The sequence below is a fragment of the Aspergillus multicolor genome, assembly GCF_047715735.1.
Source record: "Aspergillus multicolor strain CBS 133.54 unplaced genomic scaffold BDW74scaffold_3, whole genome shotgun sequence".
NCBI classification, from domain to species: domain Eukaryota; kingdom Fungi; phylum Ascomycota; class Eurotiomycetes; order Eurotiales; family Aspergillaceae; genus Aspergillus; species Aspergillus multicolor.
Genome location: NW_027395954.1, coordinates 1,218,129 through 1,241,857, shown reverse-complemented (window position 1 = coordinate 1,241,857; position 23,729 = coordinate 1,218,129). Strand labels below are relative to the sequence as shown.

The following is a 23,729-nucleotide window of genomic DNA, read 5'->3' as shown; positions in this document are numbered from 1 at the left end:
TCCTTCCCGATGGGCAGCCTATTTTTGTATTATCGCAGTGTCAGCACAGTCAGGTCTTTTGCAATATCGTGTTCATATCATCTGATTGCTTTCAACTAGATAATTAGAGCGATCCAGGATCATAGTTTACTCACTATTAGAACACTATAAACGCCATGTTGTCTATACATGGGCTGTCAGCCATGTTTGGTGCAACCGGGCATGGGCATTGCATTGCCTCGGCATCCGGAATCATGGCAAGGAAGCAGGGCAAGACTGTGGCGAATATGGCTTGGTAGTTGGGCACGGGCATCAGGGGAGATCTGCAATTGCATCCCTGAGGTCACAATCAAGCAGAGATCCCCAGTATGAGATGCGTGAGGGGAAGATGTTGAACAAGCCTGGGCCTTTCGTCGGGGAGCATGGAGGGGTCTGCCACCTCCGATTGGCCCGCTGCGGGATTACTATCCATGGCTCATTTTGGCTCAACTCGCCCAGCTCTTCGGCTTCATCCTTCCTGATAACCCTCCAACTCCCTTTAGACGCGAAATCAGCCTTGCGATCGCACTGCTCTCGACCATCCGAACCGTCCTGAACCCCTGCCCGCACCGCTTGAACGCCAGAGATAACTGTCCTGACCGTCATCCGCCTAGTCATCGCCACCACACATTCGCGCGCCTTAGACATTTTCCTCCTTCCTCGCCTCAAAACCGCGCCGTTTTACACGAAAATTTCGCATCGCTGTACTGTCACTGCAAGAGCATTGCACACGCGTCGACGTCCATCGACGACCCCTCTTTCCCCTGTCAGAATACTCTTATCGCCCTCGAATATTCCACCCGCGCGTCCACTTCCGCAGTGAAGTTGACGCTCCGGTTCCGGGCAGAAAAGAGTTTCTGACACGATAGACCACTGGGCACATGAGTAGCAAGCTTTGGGAATTTTTCCTACGCGATGACGTTGAAAGCTTTCAGCGGTTTCTGGCCAGCGCGGGCTATGCCTCTGCCGGCCGGAGGCCTCCAGGCGGCGGAGGCGCATATTCCAACACAGGCGGCGCCGGTTCGATGATCTCGTCCTCCCTGGATATTTCGCCAAAGGGTAAGAAGTTTACTGGTACTTCTCCTACGACGCCCGCGTTAGAGCGCGGTAGTGGCCAACGGTCAACGAAAACCATCACTCGGGATGAACTGAACGCCCGAGACCAGCATGGAAGGACTCTTCTGCACCACGTCGCCTCGTCGCTCAAACCCACCGCCGTTGACTTCTCTCTCGCTTTGCTGGAGGTGCCGTTCCTCGATATATATGCGCAGGATTTAGAAAGTGGATGGACCGCGCTGCACAGGGCTCTATATGCGGGCAATGCCACTATCGCGAAGGCTTTGATGGTTCGCGATGCGCGCGATGCGACAGATTTGAGTAAGCCGGGATCATTGGGTCATCCAAGCGGAAGCCTCATCAAGATCAAGGACCGAGAGGGTTACAGTCCGTTCGATGTATATGCGTCCACGATCACGTCTCGCACCCTGGGCCCTTTGGCTCCAGACCTTGGATCGGACGCTGCTTCCTCGGTCAGTGTTTCGGACGATGAAGACGCTGCGGAGAACTTTGAGAAACCGAGTGGAAACCTATTTTGTGACGAAGTGTACACATTCGGGAGTAACAAGAACCTTAACCTTGGCGTTGGAGACCAGGACGACCGACAGTATCCCGAAAGAATAACGCTCACACGTCCAGCACATCTTTCAGAACGTTTCTTTCGAGAGTATCAGGAACAGCATGACGACGTCAAACCGGCAGGCGATACCTCCAATCAAGACCTGCCAGCTTTCATAAAATCCAAGCCGCTCAAAATCCAAACGTTGGCTATGTCCAAGCTTCACACGGCCATTCTTACGAACGACCCCGAATCCAATCTTTTCATGTGCGGTTTTGGTCCAGGTGGTCGTTTGGGCACTGGTGATGAGAGCACGCGGTTCAGCTTTGTCTGCATCAAGGGCGGCGGCCTTGCAACCAGGAAGGTTGTGTCCGTCGCTCTTGGTCAGGATCATACGCTCGCCATTACCGAGAATGGAGACATTTTCAGTTGGGGCAGCAACAAGTTTGGTCAGTTAGGATATGGTCTTCCCAAGGCAAACAACAAAGATGACGTGCCTATTCAGTCATATCCACGGCAAATATTCAACCCTTTCAAGAAAGAGGTTATTCTAGGAGCAGCGGCGTCGGCCATCCATTCAGTCGTTTACAGTACTTCTGGCCTATACACCTTTGGCAAAAACGAGGGCCAACTGGGTCTTGTGGATTCAGATGCTAGGTCACTTGAAGTGCAGACGATACCGCGGCGCGTGGGTGCCTCGCTGCTCAGTACTCCGATACAAAGCGTATCTGTAACTGACCAAGCTACCGCTATTCTGCTCCAGAACCATGAAGTTTGGGTGTTTTCACATTATGGCTATTCTAGGCTCTCTTTTCCTTTGGAAATCAACTCCAAGTTCATAAGAGACAGTTTCATGGCCACGCGGTACGATACTTCTGTCAACCGCATCGTCAAAATTCGGTCTGGCGGCAATACTATCTGTGCTTTGTCAAGCTCAGGAGATGTTTTTACAGCCCAGGTCAACAAATTGGAGAATTTGCCAAGTTTAACTTCGACGACCAATCCCTCGAAGATCCGTAATTCATTGTCAACGCCAGTACGCGTCTGGTCTGTGAAGAAGGCACATATGGCTGTCAAAGACGTTGACGTCGGTCAGGATGGATCGATCATCATTTGCACGGCTTCAGGTTCCGCCTGGAGGAAAGAACGGCGTCGTAAGTCCAAACATGGATCCTCCGGGGAGTACAAATTCGCTCGTGTTCCCGGCCTTTCTCGGGTGGTTGGTGTCTGTAGTAATGCTTTTGGAGCATTTGCCGTCGCTCAACGCGAATGTGAAGTGACCAAGGAACAAATCACGGTGGACCCTAGCAGTCTGTGGGGAGACATTTGGCCATTATCACCCTTCAACTCAATCCGCACAAGCATGGAGCAATTAAGCCCTCTTCCTGGCGAAGAGGAGCGGGACCTAGAGTCGGTTGCAGCACTTCGGCAGGCCCTATTAGACGCCCCAGCCCCAGAACTGTACTTCCGATCAACGTTCGCAGGACCACCCAATGGGACAATTTGGCTTGTGACGACTACATCAGATATACGAGTACCTGTTCATGAATTCATCTTGGCTGGCCGCAGTTCAGTCTTGAGACGAGCTTTACTCGATTATCGACGTAAACACAGCGCTTCAGTACCTGATGTGCTATCTATTGAGGAAGACGACAACGGAGATTGCCGAATCCTCTTACACGGACTTGATGCGCTAACCCTTTTGAACCTTGCTTTCTTCATCTACACAGACGCTGTTCTCGATGTCTGGCAACATACCCGATATTCACCAGAGAATGCTTCCCGCTACCGCCAAGTACGAACGGAAGTGATGCGTATTGCCTCGCAGTTGCACCTTCCCGCCTTGGAGCGAGCCGCAGCACTCATGGTCAGACCTGTCAGGAGCATGAAGGCTGATTTTGCCGCGGCCCTCAGCGATCCTGCCTTCTTTGACAGCGGTGACGTTGTGGTTGAATTGAATGGCGACCGAATGATAGCTCACAGCCAAGTCATCTGTCAGAGATGCCCGTTCTTCTATGCTCTATTTATCGGTCGGTCGGGTGGTATGTGGCTACAGTCTCGGCGTAAATCACCTCAAGACAAAGTCCACGTTGACCTTAGACACATCGATCGCCCGGTATTTGAGTTCGTCATGCGATATATGTATGCTGATACAGACGATCGACTCTTTGATGATGTTCGAACGAGAGATACTCAGGAATTTGTTGATCTTATCATAGACGTTGCCTTTGTTGCCAATGAGTTGATGATCGATAGATTGGCACAGATTTGTCAAAAGGCATTGGGAACTTTCGGTAGGTGATAACGATAGCTTCAAGCATCCTAGTTCTAACGTGCCGCAGTGGATTCGCGCAATGTGTGTCATCTCCTTAACTCGGTTGCTCCCTGTTTTGTTACCGAGTTCAAAGATGCTGCGCTAGAGTACATATGCCTAAACCTAGAAGATCTGATCTCAAACAGGTAAACATGAACCCGCTGCGGCGCCATTATCTAATACTAACTATTAAATAGGCTTCTGGGTGATCTCGACGAATATCTTCTCCGTGATCTTGATACCGTCTGTCATGACAACCAGATGACGGCATTCCCTATATCCAGGGGCCGCAACGCACTCGAGTTCATCTACGAAAAGTACCCAGAACTCATTACATCGATTGAAGCAGATAGGCGACGATTAATTGACTCGATGCGGCTCAAGTCTCGTGTCAGCAAGATTGACTCGCAGGAGGGAAAGCCTAGAGCTTCAAGCGAGAAAATAGTAGCTTCACCGTCTACGTCAAAGCCTAAAGCTGCCGCGGAAAGAGATCGTCCTGTGGCCGGCTATGATAGTCCGCTGCTTAAACCAAAACACTCAACCGGTGATTTGATGTTTCAAATGGACGACGATGCTTCATTGTCCCCTTCAGACTCCGGAAAAGGGAAGGCAGTGGATCGAAGCAACAAGAGGCTAGAAGAGCACGAACGGCCGTGGAGCGATACGCCGGTACTTGGCTCCAGTCTACAGGATCAAGCGTCATTTGGCGGTCGAGGTTACCTAGATGACCGAATGGCATCTCCACAGGACGCGAGTCTCGGCAAATCTCCTGTCTTCCCGCCTAGTACACCCAAGGGGAAGCAAAATGGGTCTATATCCTCGCCGTATTCTTCACAGTTACCTTGGAAGTCAGCAACTCTTTCAGGTTCCAAGAAACCCCTTAAGGATATAATGAGCGAGGCTTCAGAAAGCCGAGTCTCAAATCTCAGTCTTGGAATGTCATCTGCGCGTCGAGAAAACAGCAGTTCGTCTACTCCCAAGATGTCTCAAAAGGAGCGCAAGAAGATGCAGCAGCAGCAGTTACAGGAGATGGCCGCCGCTCAACTGAAAGCTAAAGAAGCCGCGCAAAGTCCCTGGAAGATTCCTAGCCCGGCTCCAGCTGTACCCATCGGCACTCCTCCAAACACAAAGACGAACGGAGACGATATTCCCTCGCCTACGCCATCCAGAGTCGCCCAAAGACCTGGTATGACACTCCGCCAGACAGTCGCAGGTGCGCCCTCGCCTAAGCACGGCAGTCCCGCCAATCCGACACCGACCCCCTCAAAGGGTCGTAGTGTCTCAGCTACTACCACTCCCATCAATGCCAAACCACTATCAAACCCGCGTCCATCAGAAGTAGCGGCACCCTCCACATCTCCTATCGACCAACCTTCCATCAAGTCTGTTCGGCATATTCCCCGACCCGAACCTTATCAAACTGCCTTCCACACCGACTCACCAGTTTCTCTATCTCTTGCCACAATCCTTATGCAGCAGCAGACGGAAAAGGATGAGATCCGCGAAGCCGCGACTGCTAAACACAATCTCCAAGATATCCAGGCTGAACAGGCATTCCAGGAATGGTGGGATAAGGAGAGTAGACGTGTGCAGGGGATTCCGGAACCAGAGGCTGAAGATGAACCAAGCCAGGCTGAACGAAGTAGCCGTGGCGGCCGAGGCGGCCGTGGAAGTAAAGGTGCTGGTGCTCCAAATCAGCGGAAGAGGCGCGGAAAGGGGTCTCAGGCGCAAAGTCAGGGCCAGGGTGGTTCTGCTGCCGGTGCTGACACCGTATCATCACCGGCCCAGCGGGGCCAGACGGCGCTGAAAGGTTCCGAAGCTACTATTCGGCCTCACCAGCAAACATCGACGCCAACACCAAAGAAATCACATACCCATGCAAACTCTGCGAATCCCTCGCGTCGCGGTCGAGGTGGGCACCGCGGAAAGCAAAGTGAGGGGCAGAGGGCGTAACGCTGTTGGAGACTTTTTTTCTCCGTATATATTGCTACTGATGTCCCCCATTGACGTCTCCCGTATCTTGAATCTGATAGACACCCACTTCTACGCAATTCTTCCATTATTGATCCGGAGCCGGTATACAGCACGGCTTATACTTCTATTCCATATCATGCATTTACGCCATGCCATCTGGATTCTTCCAACATAGACCAAGATTATTTCCCGCTATCATGTAAATAAGGTATCATATCAGGATAATGATTCTATAGATTCTGCATTACCGCCCATCATCCAAGCACATAGCTAGCATACTATCAAAGTAAGTAGAATCAAAAGAGAAGAAATGAAAGGAAATCAAGTCTATACAAAGTGCGTGACATCGCAATGTCAAAGAAGTCGAAGTCGAATAAAGTGCTAAATGCCGTGTCATGATCAACATATCCGGATGCTTATGCTCATGCTCATGCTATTCGGAAAAGACGAAACACACGTTCAACAAGTTAGAAGGCGACAGCAGGTAAAAAGCGAGAAAGCGTCAACATCAGGTCATTACATCATGTAAGCGCATCGACGTACGTATACGTATACATAGCTTCTTCACAAAAAGAGAGAACGCTATAAGGCAGAGGGATGGGAGAGTGAAGCGCAGAGGAATGGTGAGGACGAGAAGATAGAAACGAGCAACGCTATTTCGCAGGAACGCGCTCGTAGAATACAATATACGCCTGCTCGTTCTGCAGCCGGTCTTTGAACGACATATCGCGCGGTAAGAAGTCGGTTGCGCGGCCGTCGTCGAACTTGCGCCAGCATTGCCGTGAGGCATCACGCACGAGTGATATATAATGCCCGCTGCCCATAGATGAACCCAGATGGCGTAGGACGCCATAAGCATCGTATGTGAAGGGTGGTTCTGTGGCGGAGGTGGGATCCTGGGGACCTGCATCGGTAATGGAAGGGTGTTTGGTCTGTGAGAAGACGAAGTCGTCCATGCGGAGGCCATGGAGCGGGAAGTCGATTGGGGTATGGATCTTGCGGGCACTCTGTGTCTTGGAGGCGGAAAAGCGCTTGAAATGGACTACCAAGATCTGAGGGGCGCGGGTTATGATAATCTGCTTGGTTGCAACACGCTCGCATTTGCAGTAGGGGCACTTCCAAACCTCGTCGCCACTTAGCATCTCTTCTTGGCAGTAGCTGCGGAGGCATTGGTAGATGTCGCCCTTTCCAGATGTTGGGATTTCGACACTGATGCTGTAGAAAGCTTCATACGTTGTTGACGTCCGCTTGCAAGTCGTGCATCGAAGCCGGCTTGCATGCTGTCCGGCAAAAAGGGATGAGATGAACGATTCTTCTCTGTGACAGTATCGATCCCATTCAATTTTGGAAACCTTGGCGACTGGCATCCTTTCACGCTGCATCTCTTCTTCGAAAGTCAGCGGCCTGAGCTGCGTCCGCTGCCAATTTACGTTGAGATCCTCATGAAGGCAATCCACAACAAAATCAAAGAACTCCTTCGCATCCTGTTGCCTGTCTATACCCCATTCCTGATTCAATCGCCCACAGAAGTTTCGAAATGACGTTGGCATGATGACCTGCACATCGTTCTTCCATAGAGACCTTATGAGGTTTGCATATAGCCCAGGCATGATGCCCTGCGATCCTTTCCAGTTCTTCTGAACATAGTATCTAAACCGGTCATCAATAAAGAACTTGCTCATTAGCATTGTTGCGCTTAAACATTGGATTGTAGAGTTCATGTAACAGGTCACTCCAAAATTTGCCAGTCCGGTACGAGGGAGCTTGAGACGATTGAGCACAGAGTTCGAAGTGTAAAGCGCATGCTTAGTTGCGGAGTTTTGTCTCTGCAACGGTGCTTGTATTTGCCGTCCATCCGATACACCGCTGTAACTAGGACGCGGAACAGCAGGTGGTGGTCTCGAAGGAGCAATAGGCACATGAGATGCATAATTGGGAATCGCTGGCGGCTCAGGCTGAACAGTGACCATGGATTGTTGAATATTGTTTGGTTCTGGGAAACGACGCAAGAAATCCTCGTACGAGCGAATGAAGGGCGAGACAGGGGCGCCTGCTGCTTGTTGTTCCTCCTCAGACTCCTCTGCAAGTGTATCCTCTCCGAGATACGCACTTGCGTCAAGTTCTTCCGTTTTCGACTTTTCAAGCCATTCTGTGAGTTCATCGGGGTTTAACTGTGAAAGCTTGCGAAGCCTTCGCTTCCTAATTTCTAAACTAGAATTAGCGCTAGCCATTGTCGGAACCCTCCCAAGAGGGCGCCCCGGCCTGGCGATAGGTCGTCTGGTCTGTAAAGACGCCAATATCGCAGCCGTAGTTGATGTGGCAAGTGACTGTTGCCCTAATAGGTCAATCCAAGCGTCGAGACCTCCCACTAAAAGCATAGGCGGCCTGCCGTCCTTCAACGGTTTGTAAGCGTTGAATTCGTATAATGTATCATACAATGCCCTTAGGTGAGGTGCCGTGGTCCCAACCGGTGGACCGGCAAGGTAGCTGTTTGAACTGGTATTCTGGTCATAGTAGACCACCATATCGAACTCGTTGCGTTTCTCGAATAACGACTGCTCGTGCTCAGGAGAAACCACAAGTCGCTCCTCAAGCTCCTCTGCAGAAACATTCTCCTTCAGTGCGACAGGTTCGATACAGATGATCGATTTCGCGTATACATGACCGCTATCGTAATCCTCTCGGGAACGAACATCAATCAACAATATGTTATAATGTCGGAGGTGCTCCAGCAACTCCTGCGCGCCTATTGCAGATCTATGCGGTAGGTCGGCTGTATTACTACCGGGTGCCTTCAGCGCATGGACGCCATTTGGTGTCCGAGACCTATAAGGATTATCATCGGAACCATTCGGGCTCTGACTGCCACGAGGAGAGTTCACGAGATGAGAGTATCGTGGATTGCTTGCACAGAAGCTCTCTGTCGAAGTTCTGGGTGGGTTGGACGGAGGTTGGGATGGCACCGTGTATATTGGGCTATAAGCGGGATCCGGCGCCCGTGGCAATGATGTGTTAAGGGGGATTTTGGGAGGTATGGAGGGTCCTCCCTGAGCTGTTCCCATGATTCGAGGGCCTAGTGGCCGCCTAAAAGGAGAATTTAGTGTCGACCCATGTGTTGGCCCGTGAGAGACATAGGAGGATGGGCGAGGAGATTGGTTTTCAACATGCCCTTGTTCATTGTCACCCCAATTGGCTGTCCCCGGACTGAAACTATTACTTGTAGGTGATGACGTCTTGAGCTTGGCGAGGCGCTGAGCAAGCGCATCAGGGGGTGCTGAATATCTATTCGGTTGACCCTGTAAACCGAAAGACTGAAACTGCGAAGGACTAGGCATCCGTGTAGACGAATCTCCAGCCTCACTCTGACGGCCGCGTGGACTTGTAGGTGGATAAGTTCCAGCAGGAAGTATTTGCGACACTGGTCGCCGAGCAATTGGTGAAAAGCGGCCTGTAGGTTGGGCCATAGTCTTGAGATTATTCTCCACGATCTGTTGCTTGATCGTATCCGCAGTTCCCTGCTTTGTTCGTACGGCCTAAGGATACATCGTTAATCAAATGCTCTAACGACAACCACGAATCTTGAGCAGCGTTGAGGTGTAGGGGCAGAGACGTGCCATCATGAGGTCCGAAAACTGCTTATGCCAGCCGGGTATATGCGTGGCGGCTGTCCGGTAATCGGGGTGATTTGGGATGGAATTTATAGTGATTTCCGAAGCGCGAAGGTAATTCACGTATGCTCTGTCGATTTCGTTGCTGTCTGCCAACCCTCTGAACTTCGCGATGGCGTCTTGGGCCATAGCCATCAGATCAGTAATCTAAGTACCGAATTAGCCAGGACCGTATATCGGTATGGTATAAGTTTCAGTCTACATACCGACGCGGATTCATTGACGCCTAAAGCTGCTGCTTCGTCTTGGAGGTCTTTTATATTAGGGAAGCGCGGCGAGAAACCATTCTGATGCCCCCCACCAGGAACCATGCCGCCGATGCCGTGCCGCCTGTACGCATCCCCCGGCGCGAAGTTCGGCACCGAAGGAAGCGCCGCAGCGTCTGGGGCCATTGTACAGAGTCTAGGGGAAAGGATTCATCGAAGCTGATGTTTCGTCAGGCAAAGCGGAGGGAAGATTGGTGGTGGGACTCGGTGGTGGCGGCAACAAAGCAGGCAGCCGTAAAAGGAGTCCGACAACGAGCGGATAAACGTGAAATGGGAATCCAGAACAGAGAAGCGAGCGCGTACTGCTGTAAAGAGAGACGACAGGCAAAAAGAACCAGGGTCAATCAATGCATCCTGTCGCTGACTGGCAGGTTTGCGGGATGATTCTGGGGTAAATTATGTACTGTTTTATGCAGCGTATACCTGCCACCTGGTGGTATTGCTCACCGCTTCTGGCATTATTGGGCGGTGGGTGTAGAGACCGCCTTTGTCTATGACGCCACACGGCACATGTCAAGTCGCTGAGTCAGCAGTTGTTAGGCATCCAGACCAATGGGGCGCATCGCAAGCGAATACAACCTAGGAAGCTCGATGTCAACCTTGGAGCTTGCTTTCTGTTTACTATTGCTTGTCGCCTGATTCCTTCTGACCAACGCCTTTTCTGCTGTATATTCGTTGTTCATCTATCCTAAGTCAATCCCTGGCGCTGACCACCGATCTCTCCCGTGCTTTCTAAACCCCGCGCATCCATCATGGCGGGTTGGTTCTCTTCAGCCTCACCGCTCGATGAGCAGGTTGAGCGCGCTACCGCATCTTCACTTGAAGATATTGCTTTGAATCTTGAGATCTCTGATCTCATTCGATCGAAGGGTGTGCAGCCGAAAGATGCTATGCGCTCTCTGAAGCGACGACTTGAGAACAAGAACCCCAACATTCAAATAGCAACTTTAAAGGTAATTTTCCCCTCCTTCCACTCTTCACGCAACTGCTCTAACAGATCTACTGTCCTAGCTTACAGATACCTGCGTCAAGAATGGCGGAACTCATTTCCTGGCGGAGATTGCGTCGAGAGAGTTTATGGATAACCTTGTCTCGCTCCTTAAAGCGGAGGGCGTTCCGCTAAACTCCAACGTCAGGGACACGATGTTAGAGCTGATACAAGACTGGGCTATGGCCGCTCAAGGGCGCATGGACTTGAGCTATCTTGGAGACACATACCGAAGGTTGCAAACCGAAGGCTTCCGTTTCCCACCGAAGACCGCGATTAGTGGAAGTATGCTGGAAAGCAGTGCGGTAGGCTGAAACTGCCCGTTCCATCAGCAGATTTAGCTCTAACAATAAGTTTATTTCACAGCCCCCAGAATGGATAGACTCGGACGTTTGCATGCGCTGCCGTACACCTTTCAGTTTCATGAACCGGAAACATCACTGCAGGAATTGTGGAAACGTGTTCGACGCGCAGTGTTCCAGCAAGACCCTTCCGTTACCTCATCTCGGGATTCTACAACCTGTTCGTGTCGACGATGGGTGCTACGCAAAGCTAACCTCGAAGCCGTTCACTCAAGGCGCTTTGGCGGATCGATCGGCTTTCAAGAACAACTCAATCACAAAATCCAGTGTGATGGAACCGCGTGCAGCGAGGGCGGAATCGGGTTTCGACGAGGACCTGCGTCGAGCTTTGCAGATGAGTCTAGAGGAGGCTCAAAACAAGTCATCGGGCGGTTATGTGCCGCAGCCCAAGCCCGCCCAAGTGCCAGCAAACGCAGGGCCTCGGCCTTCTACCGAAGAGGAGGAAGACGCGGATCTCAAAGCCGCGATAGAGGCGTCACTACGTGATATGGAACAACATAAGCAGAACTATGCTGCAGCCTTGAAGAGCAATACCGCGGCCGCGTCCTCGTCCCGTGAAGCTCCCGTGGCAGCACCTTTGCCCAAGAACCCATATGAACTTAGTCCCGTGGAGGTCGAAAATATTCACCTCTTCTCAACTCTCGTTGACCGACTGCAACATCAACCACCAGGAACTATACTTCGGGAGCCGCAGATACAGGAACTGTACGAGAGCATTGGAGCGCTTCGGCCAAAGTTGGCGCGCAGCTATGGGGAAACGATGAGCAAGCACGGTAAGACTCTGCACATCTACTAGAGCATCGGCATAGCTAACCGACTTAGATACTTTGCTGGACCTTCATGCCAAGCTGTCCACAGTGGTCAGATATTACGATCGCATGCTGGAAGAACGACTGTCGAGTGCGTATTCTCAACATAATCTGGGCTATGGTACCATCCCAGGGGGCGCTCAATACCCCAACATCTACCCATCAATGCCTTCGAACACGGCCGAAGTCAGACCAGGCGCTGAAAACTTCTATTACGGGAACTCGGGCGTCGAGCAACCAGGGCCCGCTCGCACACCTTACTCGCAGCCACCACGTGAAAACGGCGTGATGAGTCCCCCGATGCACTCGCAGCCTCTGCAGCCTTCGCCGAGTCCGCATTGGATGCCGAATAGCCAACCGATCGCATCACCTCAGTCGAACATCAACGCATACAACAACACTGCGGCTTACCCGAGCCCCGGAGCACCGTCGCAGTTTTATAGTTCTCAAGCATACCAAGAGCCGGAGAAGCAGTTTCAACAACCTAGACAAGGAGAATCCGAATCACCCTACCAGCCATCTCCAGTAACAGGTCGCGACCCGTACTATCAGCCCGCAGGCTTACCGTCCAATCCTGCAGAGCAACAAACGTCAGTCGAGCATGGACAATCTTCTGGATATGCTCAATCAGTAGATTCACGGCCGTCGCAGTCGGGCCAGTCTCAACCAACAGAGCCACCGGCTCAAACGTATTATCTTCCGCAGCACCAACAACAACCTGCACAAGTAGCAGGCTACCAAGGATATTCCGCTCAAGGAAATACCAGCTATCAAACGCCCTACGGGGGCGACGTGTCTCCCATCAGTGCACCTCAACCCGTACAGTATCAACAGCCGGCGGCGCCTAGACCAGCTGTGGAAGAGAGTTTGATCGAGCTGTAGTCTTGGCTTTCTGATGCCCTTTTCATTTTTGCATGTTTCATGTTACATTATGATACCAGATGAATTGGCCCCTCCTGGTTGCGAAATTGGATGTACATCGTTCCTCATAATAGCAATAATACCTCTGAATAATTGGAGCAGACGCGATATGGATATGGGGTAGACTTCGTAGTGTCGAGTCTAGACTCTGCTAGCGACTCGATTGCGGCGATAAAAAGCTGGATGGGAACGGCGGAATAACGCGTAATCGTTTCCTGGCCAGTCTGCCCTGGAACTGACTTCTCTCCTCCTCACCGTCACCATCACCTCAATATCTCCGCTCTCATCCGCTCGTTTCATCTCAAATCTCGACCCATATCGTCCAACAGCTCGTCTCTCCGCACCTAACTTCCCCTGCCGACGCCGCCGACGCCGCCGACGTCGCTCCTCGATCCCTGTTCTGCTCGTCATCTTCCACCAATTGTCTGGCCCCGCGCTTGTTCAGCAGCAGCAGCTATCGCTTATCAATAATTGCTTTTCTTTTTGTTCTTTCATGGTCAACTCGGTCCTGCTGTGGTACTACTGAAGTGTTGTTGCTGTGGTGAAGGATAATTGCAGGAGTCAAGCTCCAATCATCATACTGATCTCCTGCCGGTTGCTGCTTGTCGCTCAATTCGGACCTTTTTCGCTGCTACCGCCATGCCGACAACCTCAAACAACGCGTCCCCCGTTAAGCGCCCGGGCCTGGGCCGCCGTGCTGTCTCCTCCCACGCCGTCGTCACGCGCTCCTCGTCCTCCTCAACACAGGGCGAGCTTTCTCACTCGCACACCTCCCACACCTCTCAGCCTCAACAGAAAACTTCAGGGCATCGAGCTCATCGAGCGCATCTTGTCGGAGGCGGGCATCGCAGTCACGGTCGGAATCCATCGTTTGGAAAGAACTTGGGTAAACTACAAAGACACCTTTCATCAGGGCACGTTGGTCCCGAGTACCGGTTGCATCAGCACCAGCGCAAGAAGTCCGCACCGGTAACACCCGTTGCAAGCCCACCGCGCCAACACGTTCACTGGGATGCAGTAGATGATGCCTCTCCTCGTACTACTGATTTTATAAAGAAGAACTATTCAAGCCCCGCTTTGCGACGGAGCAACTCGAGCGTTCTACCGAAGAAGGCTTTGGTGACTGATCGCCCACACACCAGCTCTGGAAAGAAGAAGACGGTCGGTTTCGAACTGGCGGATTCAACGGACGAAGGCGAGTGGGAGGATACAACTCAGTCGCCTGAGAGCACCAGGCGCAGTTCCGTGGCGCAGTCTAGAGACGGCGACGAGAATCCAGCCGTCCTGGTCGATCCCTTAACCTTTGTGAAACGGTCATATCCTCAGTTTCCTCGAGCGACAAGTCTTCCAGAGCCTGCAAGTAGGAGCTTTCCCGACGACCAGTCGTCAGGTGAGGACGACGAGCACGTTGAGCGCCCAGAGGAACAGTCTTCGGACACGGAGGAGGCTCCAGAGGAATCTGCTCGACCATTCGAACCGGGCGATATCGCATCGCGTCTTCTCAGCCCGTCGCATTCCGCAAAGGCGCCTCCCGCCATGTCTTCAATATCTGCCACCGGAACTCCGGCGCCTGTAGATACATTATCAAGAAACGCATCTCTGACGAACTTGGCATCCGGTCCAGATAGCTTGCGAAGACCGATGTCTACGGCCAACATGGTACAAGCCAGTACACCCTCCCAAGCGCCTGGATCATCTTCTATAGAGGGCGGCGTATCCAGATTTATCAACAACAGGATCGCAACATCCCGTACCGACTCAGACCCCAACACTCCATCTTCATTTCTTCCCCACTACCATCCGCAAACGCCGCCATCCCCTAAAGGCACGAAAAAGACGCGAACCTCACCTTCTTCCCGACAACCTGGAGCCGAGCCTCCGTCCCGTACTCAACAAAAACTTTGGCTACAGCGTACGGCAGCACTGAACAACTCACCTCCTGATTCCCACGGCGCCACCGCCAGCGTATCCCCATCCACCATGGACCCGGCGTACATGAGTGGAACAGCCCGGATAGGGCCTGGGCCATACGATACGGCACGGGCCATTGTCAACGCGGCGTCCAGAGCCGGAGGGGCATTGCATCAGAGCGAAGCAAAGCATATCCGCAAAGCATACGAGAAGACCGCCATGGAACTCACGGTTGTTCGAAGGTTCCAATCACCCACTAGCGCCAGCTTTACCCGTCTTAATGCGATTCGCAAGGGCTCACAGGGCGGCCTCGGTAAGCCTGTCAAGTCAGCGCCCGCTCTTGTCCTGCTACAGCGGGGCGCGAAACAGCAAGATGGCAGCAGCGCAGGAAGTGCTGAATCAAGACAGCTTATGGGAAGGAAGCAAGCGGATCCGGTTTCCCAAGCATATGTCCAAGACCCAGAGGATCCGCCGCACCCATCGCACAGACTGCTGTCTACGTCCGATGATGCAACTCATGGCAGTAGTACGCATGGGGCAGACGATGAGCACGCGAGAGATCGAGATCCACTCCTACCAAGCGAAGCTGACATGATTATGCGTCGCATGTGGGAGAGCCGCGAGGTTGCAACCTCCGGCTAATGTACGTTCACCTTTTCATATCTTATCCTTTCATTTGGTTTTGTTTCTTCGAGCAATGATGGCGTTACGGTGTTACTTGAATGCGTTCAGCAATCGGCACATATGGTCTTGCTTGAGTCAACTTTCGGTTTTCCTTGAGTGGTTTATAGTCCGCACCATGATATCCCAGATAGTAATTTGTGACCATTTCAAATATCAATGTTGATATACTCTGTATACAAGAGTTGCTTTGTAGTTGAAGTACTCTGTAGAGCTCGGGCAGTCAATCCCGAAGGCACTACCCGACGCCAGCGGACCCCGAGGTTACGGTTATCGATTGGTACAGCGACAGATGGCATCGGAACCAGGGCGGGGTTCTCACTTCAGGGTCTGGTATTTGACGGGAAACATCCGGATCCTGAGTTTTATTCTTGGCCCGCGATTGATAGTAGAGAATCGACGACACGCAGTGTGCTGGTAGTTTGGAGATTGGAGAAGCAGACGGAGTATATCTGAGTGCGGGGACATTCCGTCCAGACTCCTCCTCTGGGCCGCCCATAATGGAAAAGAAACCCTGCTTCCTGCCTGATGAGGGTAGAATATCCTGACTGGGACTCCTACTGCTCCTTGATATTTGTATAATGAGGGCAGGATAATATTCCGACTTCAATCTACATATTCCGACTACAATAACAGGCAGTTAAAAGGGTGTACAATAAAGGCTGCTCGTGCCAAACAGTGTGACTAAGGCGAAAATAGGAGGACTCCGATTCGTCGGCGGATATCAAGCCACTCCGACGGGAAAGGAGAAGAATTGGCACTGACAAGCAGTATACGGGGGGAAGTAGATAGGGCAGGGAACAGAGACACAGTGGTTAGAACGAGTATACCGAGCCAGACTCCCAGGCAGAGGCACCGGATACAATTCACGGCATCCCCAGCGCCAGAGAAAGGCGGAGACGCAGTCGAATCACATTCAGCCTTCAGGAACCCGAATCGCAGTCGGAGATCCGCAGGGCTCGACTTTCTCGGTCTCTCCTCTCGAACTTCTCTTCTCCTCTCCACTTTCTCTCCCTCTCTTTCTCTATTTCTCGTATCAATCTCTCGCTGGCTGTCTGTCGCATTTTGCTGTCCTTCTTCCCTGTCAATCTCAGTCTCAGTAAGTTCGCATCCTCCAGTTGCCCCTTTACTATTTGCACCTGCACCCAACAGCCTTACCCCGAAAAGCAACCCTCCAGCCAGCGGACAAACAGTCCGCCCGCGCTGATGACAGTTGCAGTGACCACATATCCCTCTTCCTTTCTACAGTCAGTGTAACTAACCTAAGCGCCTGCTCTCTCTTACCAGAATCCTAACTCTACATCTACACAACTCTACCGCCACAATGTCTGCCAAAGAACTCACTTTCAAGGAGGTTGCCGAGCACAACACGAAGAAGGACCTGTACATGGTCGTCCACGATAAGGTCTACGACTGCACTTCTTTCGTCGATGAGCACCCGTACGTCTCTCACGCATTTTCATAAACAAGCGCTTCGACTTTCACCGAACGTGACTGACTGATTGGTATGGCAGTGGTGGTGAGGAGGTCCTTCTCGATGTCGGCGGTCAGGACGCCACAGAGGCCTTCGAGGATGTTGGTCACAGTGACGAGGCTCGCGAGATCCTCGAGGGTCTCCTTGTCGGTGACCTGAAGCGTCTGGTACGTTTTTTCTCATTTCTGTTCTATCACCGAACCATCCTCTAACAGTAATTCTCTTATCAGCCCGGCGACCCCGCCCCCAAAGTCCATGGCTCATCCTCCGGCGATTCTTCCTCCTCCAGCTCCGGCGCCGCTGGCTTCGGTGTCGGTCTCTACGCTATCATCCTGATCGGTGGTGCCGCCGCCTACGCTGCTTACCAGTACCTCCAGGCTTCTGCTGCTGCTGAGCAGTAGAGCTCAGACGGAGCGGCGGTTGAAATAGAGACGAAGACGATAAACAGGGGAGGGGAAGAAAATATGCACCAAGAAATGCTACTACGAAGACTTTTTGAGACCACTTATTCGTGTTCTTTTTTTTTTTTCTCTATATTTAATGTGACCTGACCATTTTTGATTGATCGATTGACTTAACTGTTGGCCCCCAGCATCTGGCGTGTTAGGTGATATCAACTTTGTCTCATCTCTACCACATCAACTCGAGATTTGGTTCGCGAGATTGTTTTCTTCGTTGCCTTGTTACCCTAGATCGTTTGTCTCTTATCTTTACAGTTTAAAGGTACAGACTCAGAGACAGAAAGAGAAGGAAAGAGCCGAGTCATTCAACATGTGACTCGTGCATCCACCTCAATCGATACCTACTTGGACATGCTCAACATCTCACTAATAAAACAGAGGGGAGATATTCTGAGATTTAATTCCCACCCATAAGCCGTATCGCATGCTGATATCTACCGCGAGGAACGGGGTACACCAGGGGCCTGAGGCCAGGGTCTCAGAGTACAAGTAAGCAGCCACCAGTCCGCGAGAGGATTCTGTACGTACAGGGATGCTTGGACAAGTTCATCAACTCGTAATTCCAGCATTGGCAAAATCCAGTGTTGTCAATTCCAATTCCGCGGTGCTTTTCGTAACTTCCCATGCATGTGGGGGTGGGGTTGCGGAGAATGTCTCAGCTGCCAACTTTCAAGGAGGACACTGACTCGGGTTCATGTGAAGTCCGAGGCGGGTTTAAGAAGCAGAGCGTTGCGGAAATATCAATTTGATGATTTGGCTATATATTGAACTGACAGCAATCACTGCTAGCTTTAATTGGACTAACCCTAATCAATCATTAGGGGACTACGGTGGCTCAGCGCCTTGCCCGTGAAACTATATACATCTGCGTTTTGCGAGGACAGACGGGCCTCGATCACCATACCTATAATGCCTGAATATCTCAGCCAACCGTATCACTAGATATATCGAGTATTTGTATTAAAGCAGCCATCCTATTTTAAACCCCAAGCTATCGCCAAAAGAATGGATAATGGGGGGGAAGTATACTCCATGGGAAACAGCTGATCATATCCCAGGCGCCGGTCATGGTAGAATAACTGCATTCAAGGGATCGCATCTACGGAGTAGGCAGACACTGAAGTCAGGAACCTTGTGGATACAAAGATGGGAGCGCTTGAAAGAAACCACTCGGCATTACCATTGATGTTGTGCTGACCTTGACCGACCTGTGGCCGGCCCGTGAAGTCATATAGGACCAATAAGTTTCAATCTTAATGACTGAATGGAGACACTTTTAAGACTAGGGAGACAGGTCCTGGAAGTCAAGAAACGCGCAGGTTATAGAGAAGGTTTCAATGTACAGATTTGGAATGGATAGCTTCAGCCTCGGGCCCAAAAGTTCGTGATTACGAAGTTCCTTCCAGCTTCTTATAAGCTATGGATATATAAGCTACAAAGAAGCGTCCGCAGAAGATGAGTAGAGGTCTGTCCATTATCTAACTGCCCAATACAGTTATAATGATAATATATAAAGATTATTCAAGATGACGCAAAATCGCCAGGATGCTCATGACCTAAGATGTAGTAGTAAAAATGAACACATTCTTTTGGTGAAGCAATACACATGTAGAAGGAAAAAGGAATTACTATATCCTCATATATGTTCAGAAACAAGGTAACAGAAAGGTTACCTTGAGTTGCCGTTCAAACCGGCACGGACTGCCTCGAGGATCAGATCTCTGGCCTTGTCAAGATTCTCCTTGCCGCCCTTGATCTCGATAGCCTCGCCCTTGGCCTGGTCCTTTGGCACGTTGATTCGGCAGCCTGTCTGTTTGCGAATAGAGTTGATCTGGCTGCCGCCCTGGCCGACAACAAAGCGGTATGTCTTCGGGTCAGGGAGGATCAGGTAGCCGGTGGCAGATTGCTGAGAGGCACTGGCAATGGCCTTCTCCAGTGCAGCCTTCGCCTTGTTGACATTGTCCGTTGATCCAGCAAGGACCCACGGAATGGTGCCGGACTGGCTGGGATCGCTAGCAACAGGGCTGTTGTCGACAACCTTCCATGAATGGGCGTCAAGGGCTTCACTAGGTTCGTCCGTGATCAACGGAAGCGACGAGGCTCCGTTGACAGCGCCGCGCGAGTCTTCCAAGCTAGGCTTGGCTGGGATTTGCTGGCCAGCGTGATCCACGGTCACCTGATAGTCGTTTCGGAGGCGACGGAAGAACGACCCGTTATCGGCAATGACATGGTGCAGGTGCTTGGGAACATTAACACTGACTCCCTCCTGGTCCTTGAGCATGGCCAAAACATGCTCTTTGGCCTGCTCAACCGCAGTGCTAGGTCCCTTAAGCTTGACGTCAGAGCGCCCAGAACCTTGCCTTGGGATGTCGAGGGTGACGTTGAACTGCGACTCGATGCCTCTTCGAGTGTCTCCGCCACGACCAATGAGAAGACGGTGTTGTACGGGAGGGACCTCAAGGTTGACGACAATCTGGTCCTCGCGCTCTTGCACAAACTGTTCGATAGCGGCGATGATCTTGTCCACAATCTCAGCATTTCCTTCCAGCCTGATCGTGGTATCATCGCTCTCGGCGCGCGGGAACCTGACAAGCCGGGACGCACTCGAGTCAGTAGGACCACCAGCTTCCGCAACAAGCTTACGAATGTTTGCACCTATTATTGTCAGTGAATTCAGCGAGAACAGGAATCGAGTCAAAACCTACCACCACCGCCGATCAAGGACTTGTGATGCTTCTTATCAACGTTGATGGTCTTCGTGACCGTAGCGTCGAACTCGCTGGAACGCTGCTGCAGAATCTTCTTTGCGTCATCAACCTGCTTCTTGGTACCCTTGATCTTAATTTGCACGCGACCGGAGGCGTCAGGTGCATCGTTGACACCCGGTACGTCGATCTGTGCTCCAGTGTCGGCGCGGAGTTTGTCCATCTCACGCCCGCGCTGGCCGATGAGCGACGCAATCTGGCTCTGGGCCACAGATACTGTTGCCGAGTGCGAATGGTCGACAACCCACTGCAACAAGCTGAGAATCTCATCACGCGCGGCGTCTGCTCCCTTGCTGGGACCCTTGACAATCACCTCGTCGGCAGCCTGCTGAGATCGCTGAGGTCGAACGCTACCCGCCTCGCTTGTAGTGTCCGCAACAGACTGGTCGTCGTTGACAATAACAGCCCTGGGGAATTGAACGCGGACGGAGTAGCGGTCCTGGAGCCGGTTGACCTGGCTGCCCTTCTGTCCAATAAGCTCACGGTGATACTGAGCAGGGACCTTGAGGACGTGAGTAGTCTCATCCTCTAGCTTCTTGCCGAGGTTGATAATCCGAGCCTTGGCGGCATCGGCCTTTGCCTTGGGGCCCTTGACCTCAACCTTGCCGTCTTCCACCTTGATATCGACGTCGAACTCGTCACGAAGCTTGTTAATATTTTCGCCTCTCTTTCCAATAAGGAAATTGGCAAACTTCTTGGGGAAGTCAAAGGTCGTTGTGTAGCCTCTCTCTAGGTCATCCTTCTCCTGCTCAACGACAAATTCTCCGATTCTAGTGGCGAGTTCCTCCACGAGACGGGATGGACCGCGCAACGCGACCTCGCTCTGAGGGGTGGCTCCACCATTGCGGCTCGGGCCACCGCCAACAAGTGCACGAACAGGGATATGATCTTCACCCTTTGCTTGTTGCTCGCGAGAGATGAACTTGCGCACTTTATCTTGATACTTGCTCGGAATGGGCACGGATTTCGTCACAATGTCATCCTGGCTGCCCAGAGAGTTCAGGAGGTACTCTTGGGCTTCTTGTAGGGCTTTCTCGAATGAGGCAAGGTCGGCGGCAGATGGCCGCTGGCGCGGGATTTCCAGCTGAGGTGAGCTTGCCGAAGGACCTTCGTAGATAAGGACAACGTCAGGGCTGTCAACATCCTCGGGGACAAGGACATGGACACCGTAGTCTGACCTCAACTGAGGGATGCTGCGGGAACGCAGATGGGAGTGGAAGTACGGGTCAACGGAAAGGTGACGAAGTCTAGCAGGAGGATGCGCTTGGACAAGGTTCAGGATATCAGAGCGTGCACGAATCGTGTTTTTGCCGTCTCTCGAGTATACCTCCCAGGTAACAGGACCATCCGAAGCAGGTGGCAGGGCAATCCGAGAATCGTACATGCTCTCAAGTTCTTTGATGATTTGTCGCTGAGTAAGGTAGCGAGTAAGAGCACGCGCGTGGGCGTGAGGTCCCGCAGGGGCATTGGGGTGTTGACGAGAGAGGTCAATGCTTGCCATCTGCATGCTTGTGGCGAGATCCATGGCCCGGTTGATACCGTCTTCAATACGCTGCAGAGGACCGGTGACAGTCAAGAACTCAGTCTCGTCGGATGAAGGAGGCAGTACCACAGCACAACCAGTTTCAGCCAGGAAGTCATGCAATGCGTTGGCGTTGTCACCGAGAATGAATTGGTGCTGACCCCGGTTAATGGCGAGCTGTCGAAGCGTCAGTTGGCGCTGAAGGTCAGCAGCGAGCTTCTCGATTTCGGCACGAGCATCCTGTGTCGCGGTGCGCTCTCCGGAAATGAGGATATGCCTATCAGGGACAGCCGTGAACTGAACGTGGCCCGGCTCAGCTTCCTGCGGCGGAGGCTGGCTTTGCCATGTATCATATCGAGGAACGTGAATCTGAGCCTTGGTGCGCTCCTCAATCTCTCTCAAAGTGGCATTGTGGGCGCCAGCAATGAAAGGGAAGAACTCCGGTGGGATCGACCGAAGGCGAAGGTTCATGTTCGAAGCCCGCTCCTTCACAATAGCCTCGATCTCCCGGCGAGCCATTTCCGCGGCAACAGCGTCACCTTCAATCAGGACGTCAATGGTGTCATTGTCCTCGTCCTCTTCGCCTGATGGGTCTTCCGCACGAGGAACCTGCACCCGCGCACCCGTTCGCTGCTGGAGTTCCTGGACAACAGCGCCTTGTTTACCAATAATGTGAGGACGAGCAGAAGTGGGAATTGGAACACGGACAGATTGCTAGAATTGGATTAACAAAGCTGCATGAGAGTTACTCAACAAAAGACGTACCTTGGATCCGACTTGCTGAGCCACCTGCTTGAGCGCTTGGCGCACAGCATCCACTGAGCCCCTACCCTCAAAAATGATGGACCCTCCAGGACCTCCGCGCATATCAACGTTAGCCTTGGACCGCTTGGAAATATCGCGCAGGATGTCCCGGAGCGGCTTCTTCAACTGGCCTCGCTGAAGCATCTGAGAGGGCGCAAGTCGTAGCTGCTCCATGTGCTTTCCGGGCAAAGTCATGATCCTAGGAAGATCTGCTGACGAGAATTAGCCAATCGCCCACTCCGAATTTGATTTAAGGCGCTGCAGGCCGACATACCCGACGACACACCGCTGGGCGCACCATTAGCAAGCGCGGCGGCCGCGGAAGGACCCTTTGCGCCCCAAGCAGAGGCAGCAGGCGCCTTTGGCTTAGGCCCACTTCCTAAGGCAGGGAATAGTTCCTCCGATTGCACATCCAGAGCAGGCGGTTTCCCGGAAGCACTCTTCGAGTTGAGAGGCGCATTAGATGTCGGCGGTGTCGACTCTTGAGAGGGTGCGCTGGAGGAGGCTTGGCTGACCGCTTGGGCCGAGGGAGGGGGGTGCAGCACATCTTCTTCGTCCACAGCATCCTCCACCGTGACCTTGTGCGCCTCGTCGAGAGCATGTTGTTCTTCGAGCATAGCTGCTCGGGACTTCGTGGCCCCGTTGACGACGGCTTCGGCGGACATCTTGAACAGACAAGAGTATATTTGTAGGAGGGAATTATGATTTATACGAGACGGAGGGGGGCAGACGTTGCGTGTCACACTATTCACTCGAATGAGGGTATTAGAGAGGAATTTCAACAGGAACCGGGGGGACAAAGTACCGATAGCCGACCGGAACAGCTGTCTGTTGAGCAGGAAAAGCAACGTCCACTAGAATGAATAAATTCCGCGAGCGTCGATTATATCAATGCAAATTATCTCCTGATATAAAGGGCAGGAGATAGGAAGATGAATTGCTAATTGCACCGGCTAAAAAGAAAAAAAAAAGGCGCTGCTTTGTGAGGGCACGCAGAAGGGGAATGAAAGGAGAAAAGAGCCCCAAATGGGAGAGAGGATGAAAAGAAGAGGGTAAAGGAGGGAGGAGAGGTGAGAAGAGGGCGTCAATAGGTAATTGACAGCTGGGGGGCGATGATGATGGGATGGGAAGGACAGAAAGCCTGAATGGTTGGAGTGGGAGTCGGGACTGGGGGAT

General features: G+C 52.2%; 6 protein-coding genes across 6 annotated transcripts; 4 read left to right on the top strand and 2 right to left on the bottom strand.

Moving 5' to 3' along the window:
• Positions 1-514: 514 nt before the first annotated feature.
• On the top strand, positions 515-6,032 carry BDW74DRAFT_187478 (BTB domain and ankyrin repeat protein). The gene is made up of 3 exons (XM_073731495.1): positions 515-3,927; positions 3,976-4,093; positions 4,145-6,032. The coding sequence occupies exons 1-3, from the start codon at positions 900-902 to the stop codon at positions 5,898-5,900; spliced, it is 4,902 nt and encodes a 1,633-aa protein (XP_073587900.1). The 5' UTR covers positions 515-899; the 3' UTR covers positions 5,901-6,032.
• A 418-nt stretch (positions 6,033-6,450) lies between these two features.
• Positions 6,451-10,226, bottom strand: BDW74DRAFT_78344 (putative ubiquitin C-terminal hydrolase). The gene is made up of 3 exons (XM_073733711.1): positions 9,796-10,226; positions 9,536-9,736; positions 6,451-9,454 (listed from the first exon to the last, which is right to left on the bottom strand). Exons 1-3 carry the CDS (start codon positions 9,979-9,981, stop codon positions 6,575-6,577), a joined length of 3,267 nt encoding a protein of 1,088 aa, XP_073587899.1. The 5' UTR covers positions 9,982-10,226; the 3' UTR covers positions 6,451-6,574.
• A 227-nt stretch (positions 10,227-10,453) lies between these two features.
• Positions 10,454-13,034, top strand: vps27 (ESCRT-0 subunit protein VPS27). Its single transcript, XM_073723286.1, has 4 exons — positions 10,454-10,808; positions 10,867-11,148; positions 11,210-11,978; positions 12,028-13,034. The coding sequence occupies exons 1-4, from the start codon at positions 10,608-10,610 to the stop codon at positions 12,894-12,896; spliced, it is 2,121 nt and encodes a 706-aa protein (XP_073587898.1). The 5' UTR covers positions 10,454-10,607; the 3' UTR covers positions 12,897-13,034.
• Positions 13,035-15,697, top strand: BDW74DRAFT_146124 (uncharacterized protein). Its single transcript, XM_073723285.1, has one exon. The coding sequence runs from the start codon at positions 13,575-13,577 to the stop codon at positions 15,486-15,488; it is 1,914 nt and encodes a 637-aa protein (XP_073587897.1). The 5' UTR covers positions 13,035-13,574; the 3' UTR covers positions 15,489-15,697.
• A 1,154-nt stretch (positions 15,698-16,851) lies between these two features.
• Positions 16,852-17,402, top strand: BDW74DRAFT_174380 (cytochrome b5-like heme/steroid binding domain-containing protein; the record flags this gene model as incomplete). The annotated part of the gene is made up of 3 exons (XM_073728020.1): positions 16,852-16,967; positions 17,042-17,168; positions 17,232-17,402. The coding sequence occupies 3 exons, from the start codon at positions 16,852-16,854 to the stop codon at positions 17,400-17,402; spliced, it is 414 nt and encodes a 137-aa protein (XP_073587896.1).
• A 1,388-nt stretch (positions 17,403-18,790) lies between these two features.
• Positions 18,791-23,381, bottom strand: BDW74DRAFT_146120 (putative RNA binding effector protein Scp160). Its single transcript, XM_073723284.1, has 4 exons — positions 22,828-23,381; positions 22,515-22,762; positions 20,168-22,463; positions 18,791-20,117 (listed from the first exon to the last, which is right to left on the bottom strand). The coding sequence occupies exons 1-4, from the start codon at positions 23,216-23,218 to the stop codon at positions 19,132-19,134; spliced, it is 3,921 nt and encodes a 1,306-aa protein (XP_073587895.1). The 5' UTR covers positions 23,219-23,381; the 3' UTR covers positions 18,791-19,131.
• Between the last annotated feature and the right edge of the window lie 348 nt (positions 23,382-23,729).